This window comes from Orycteropus afer, unplaced genomic scaffold (assembly GCF_000298275.1).
Source record: "Orycteropus afer afer isolate SDZICR_OR568_19922 unplaced genomic scaffold, OryAfe1.0 scaffold01383, whole genome shotgun sequence".
In the NCBI taxonomy this organism is placed as follows: domain Eukaryota; kingdom Metazoa; phylum Chordata; class Mammalia; order Tubulidentata; family Orycteropodidae; genus Orycteropus; species Orycteropus afer.
In genome coordinates, this window is record NW_006922970.1 from 81822 (window position 1) to 87053 (window position 5232).

The 5232-nt window shown below is 46.6% G+C and overlaps 1 protein-coding gene across 1 annotated transcript; it reads left to right on the top strand.

The window, feature by feature from the left end:
- Nucleotides 1-984: 984 nt before the first annotated feature.
- LOC103213185 (olfactory receptor 13A1-like) lies at nt 985-1935 on the top strand. Its single transcript, XM_007959049.1, has one exon. The coding sequence runs from the start codon at nt 985-987 to the stop codon at nt 1933-1935; it is 951 nt and encodes a 316-aa protein (XP_007957240.1).
- The last annotated feature ends 3297 nt before the right edge of the window (nt 1936-5232 follow it).

Sequence of the window (5232 nt, forward strand, 5' to 3'; positions counted from 1 at the left end):
CACTTGGGCACGGTGCCTTGGGTCAGCCCTCAGCCCACTCCATCCGCATCCAGGACAAGGCCTTGGATTCTCTGAGCCCCACTGCGATTTGCAATGGTCCAGGGAAGGGAAACTGAACGCTGGTGGATCTGGCTACTCCCTGAGTGGGGTCCCACCCAGAGACCTGGGACAGAGGTCCTGGGGTCCCTGCATCATTGGAGAGGTCAAAGAGCTGTGCTGAGGCTTGGCATGTGCCCATCCCTGCTGCCCCCAGCCCTGCACAGCCCGGCATTTACTGAAGGAACTTGCTTTCCACCCACCCGGGAGAAATGGGATGGGGTTGGAAATGGGGTCATGGCTCCTGCCAGCAGCCTCAACTGCCCTGATACCTGCCACTCCTCCCCCTTGAGGGGGTTGGCCATTTCTTGGTGAGTAGCCTACAGTGGGTGACATTGGCCTGGCAGTCATGCTTGTGACTAAAGCATCTGCAAAGGTGAGTCTGTAGTGGATTACACTGCCTCTCCCCTCCCTGAGGCTCCATTTACCCAGGAGAACAGAGTCCTTGCTCTTCCTGGGACACAGAGTTCCAGAGCCCTCCTTGGCACCTGGGTCAGCCAGTGGTGAGTCCTGGGCACAGAGAAGCAAGTGGACACCCATAAGCCCCCAGATAAGGAAAGAAGTGCCTTAAATTAAAGTGAATAAAGGCTTATTCTACACTCACTGTGTAACCTGCTGTGCTCTGCTGGCCTGGCCACCAATGAGGGAAAACTTTTGGGGAGGGGTGACTTCAGGGCCAGTTGGGGTTGGTTACCTGGCAGTGTCCACAGTGAACTACTAGTTCTCCCAAGGCCCCCAAGATCCAGGGACATATCAATACCTTAGTTGGGTGCTCTGAGCGAAGCTACCAAAAAGGTCTGGTGGGGTTTGAGGAAGGTTACGGCTGAGGACCATGTCATCCACCAACTTGTGTCTCCCACTGTCCAGGGACCTGAGAGGCTTGCACACATGGCAGCAGGCAACCACACAGCCGTAGTGGAGTTCATCCTGCAGGGCTTCTCAGCAGACCCCCTGCTCCAGGTCTTGCTCTCAGCCGTTTTCCTCCTCCTCTACCTGATGGCCCTTACAGGAAATGGCCTCATCATCACAACCATCAGCTTGAGCCCAGGCCTGCACACTCCCATGTACTTCTTCCTCGCCAACTTGGCCATTTTGGACATCGTCTGCACATCTACTGTTCTCCCCAAGCTGCTGGAGGGCCTGGTGGTCCAGGAAAACACCATCTCCTACCACGGCTGCCTGGCCCAGCTCTTCTTCCTGACCTGGTTCCTGGGGGCTGAGCTGCTGTTGCTCACAGCCATGGCTTTTGACCGCTACGTGGCCATCTGCCGGCCACTGCACTATAGTTCTATCATGAGCTGGCCACTGTGTACATTGCTGGCCACTGCCGTGTGGACAGTCAGTGTGGTCAGCACATCGGTACACACGGGCCTCATGGCACAGCTGACGTTCTGTGGTCCCAACCACATTGGGCACTTCTTATGTGAGATTCCCACCTTGCTGCTGCTCTCCTGTAGCCCCACGGCCCTCAACAGTGTCATGATTGTCATGGCTGATGTCTACTTTGGCGTGGTCAACTTCCTGCTCACCCTGGCCTCCTACGGCTGCATCGTGGCCAGTGTCCTGCGCATCCGCTCGGCAGCAGGCAAGCGCCGCGCCTTCTCCACCTGCTCCTCCCACCTCCTGGTGGTCACCTTGTACTACTCCACTGTCATCTACAGCTACTTCCTTCCTGGCTCGGGGACCTCCATGCAGAATGAAAAGGTGGTTGCTGTGCTTTACACAGCAGTGAGCCCTGCTGTGAACCCACTCATCTACACACTGAGGAACAAGGATGTAAAAGTGGCCCTCCAGAAGGTTATGCCCTCCTCTCAGTTAGGAAAGGGAGTGGGCAGGTGAATTCTCCTGCTTTAATTCCAAAATACAACTTTGAGACTCAGACTCAAGAGGCCAAGAACAAGGAGGCAACTAATGGAATTGATTTAGAAATAAGGCACTTCCCTCATGGGGTTGCCCAGCTTTCTAGTTGGAAACAGCAAATCCTGACCCTTAGAGAACTGCCAAAGCTGCCTAGAGTGGAGCAGGAGGGATTGGCACCCAGTAAGCAACAATTTACATGGGAGCATGCTGCCTTCACTTCTTTCAGTATATGGGTCCTGGTTAGGGCATGAGGCCTCCCTGAGCACATCTCTTAGTGCATTGCAATGTGGGAATCTCTCAATATCTTGCTGTGTGTAGACTTTCTCTCAGACCCTGATTCTCTGACTCAACTTCCTTGATGTGGAGTCAGGGAGCCCAGAAGTGGGGGCTGCTCAATGCAGCCATAAGTCTTTTGGCTGTGTCATGGTAGAGAGGATGGGGTCTGTGAAACTTGGCTTTTGCTCAGATGATCTTCAGAAAAGAGGTGTACAATGTCTCCTTGGTTGGTTGTGTTGTTTATGTTTTCTGTATCTTTGCTGATTTTTTTCTAGTTCTGATTCATCAAAACTTGTGTACTAAAGTCTCCTACTATTATTATGGAATTGTATGTTTCTCTTTTCAATTATGTTAATGTTTGATTACATACTTTGGGGCTATTTCTATTTTGGATAGATATTTATTATGGTTATATCATCTTGTTCAGCTGATCCTTTAGTCAATAAATAATGTCCTTCCTTTCCTCTTTTGCTCCTTTTTTACCTTAAAGTTTATTTGGTCAGAAATTAATATTGCCACTCCTGCTCTTTTTTGGTTGCAATTTGCTTGTTGCATGTTTTGCCATCCTTTGATTTTTAGCTTACTTTTGCCATTGTTTCTAAGATGTGTCTTTTGTAGACAGGATATTGATCTATCATGTTTTCTTATACATTCAGCTACACTGTCTCTTGACTGGTGCATTTAATACATCAATCCATTTCCATTCAGTGTAATTATGGATGGATATGAATTCTCTGCTGCCATTTTGCCATTGTGTGTGTGTGTGTGCGTGTTTGTGTGTGGTGTTAATGGTTTCTTTGCTCTCTATATTTTTCCATGCTGAGTTCATTTTGTTTACAGACTTTCTTACAGTTTCTTTCATGCTGCTGTGTTTACTGAGACTTTATGATTTTATCCTTTTTTATTTTGGTGAGAAAGGTTATTTATTTTCTTTCAGGTTACCTTGTAATTTCTTATTACCGACCCAAATGTAAAATTGTCCCTTATTTGGTGATATTGTCTTTACTTCCTCTGCATCTGGAAGCTGTGTAACTACACTGTTTATTTCCTCTTTTGGTTTGTAGTTGTCATCATTTACAAATTGACATCTCTAGTTTCCTACTTTCAGTCTTTTAGGCTTATTTTATTTTTGATGTTTCTATGTCTGGGTTGCTTTCTGGGGGATGCCATCATGTATCTTAATCTCAAGTTGTTCTTTCTCAAGATGAATATGACTCCATTTCCCTTCATTTTCTCATTCTTGGCACAGTAGACCATATGATTGATTCAAAATGGCCAGTGCCTCAATGCCTGTCCATTTCAGCTCACTAATCCCTGGGATATTGATCTTTATACATTCCATTTCATTTTTGACAATTTTCAGTTTTACTAGATTCATACTTTGTACATTCCACATTCTGATTATTAATGGATGATTGTAGTTATATCATCTCATTTTGAGTCGTGCCACATCAGCAAATGAAGATCCTGAAAGCTTCCCTCTATCCAGGTCACTAAAGTCATCTCTGCTTTGTGGAGGCAGCTCTTCCCCAGTCATACATTGGATGCCTTCCAAGCAGAAGGGCTCTTCTTCAAGTACTATATCAGTGGTTCACTGCTATTCACAAGGTTTCAGTGGCTAAGTTTCCTCAGAAATGGACCACCTCTTCCTTCTTCCTAGTTTGCCTTAGCCTGGAAGCTCCACAGAAACGTATGGGTGACCCTGATCATGTTTGAAATATGTGTGGCATACGTTCCAGCATCACAGCAACACACATGCCAGCGCAGTATGACAAACTGGTGGATGAGTGGTGGCTTCCAGGAGGTATACAAGAGTAAAGGACTAAGTAAAGATAAACATAAAACTACCATGAAGCCATTGCCATTGAGTGGATTCCATAGCAACCATATAGCACAGGGTAGAACTATCCCATAGGGTTTCTAAGGCTGTAATCTTTATGCAAGTAGATTACCACATCTTTCTTCCAGAGAGAAGTTGGTGGGTTCTAACTGCCAGTTTTTCATTAGCAGCCAAGTACTTTAACCACTGTGCCACTAAGGCTCCTTAAACCTACCATAGATTCCACTGTCCTTGTTTCCAACTCATAGCAACCCTATCAATGTTGTTAGATGCCGTCAAGTTGTCTTTGACTCAGAGCAACCATGTGTACAACAGCACAAAACACTGCCCAGTCCTGTGCCAGCCTCTTGATTCTTGCTATACCTGAGCCAATGATGATAGCCACTGTGTCAATCCATCTTGTTGAGGGCCTTCCCCTTTATCATTGACCCTCCACTTTACCAAGCATGATATCCTTCTCCAGGGAATGATCCCTTCTGAAAACATGACCAAAGGAGGTGAGATGAAGTCTGGCCATTCTCGCTTCCAAGGGGTATTCTGGCTGAACTCCTTTCAGGATGGATTTGTTAGATCTTTTAGCAGACCATGGTATTTTCAGCATTCTTTGCCAACATCACTACTCAAAAGCATCAATTCTTCTTCGGTCTTCCTTATTCATTGTCCAGCTCTCACATGTATAAGAGGTGATTGAAAATAACATGGCTTGGGTTAGGCACACAACAGTCTTCAAGGAAATGTCTTTACTCTTCAGCACTTGAAGGAGTCTTTGGCAGCAGATTTGACCAAGGCAATATCTCATCTGCTGTCTTGACTCCTACTTCCATTAATATTCATTGTAGAACTAAGTAATATGAAGTTGTAGACAACTTCAATCTTTTCTCCATTTACTGTGATGCTGCTTATTGGTCTGTTGTTGTTGTTGTTAAGTGCTGTCGAGTCATTTCCGACTCATAGCGACCCCATGCACAGCAGAACGAAACACTGCCCGATCCCGGCCAGTCCCACAATCCCTGCTATACTTGAGCCCATCATCGCAGCCACCGTATCAATCCATCTCCCTGAAGGCCTCCCACTCTTTCGTCGACCCTCCACCCTACCAAGCATGACATCCTTCTCCACAGAATGGTCCCTTCTTACAACATGACCAAAATAGGTGAGAC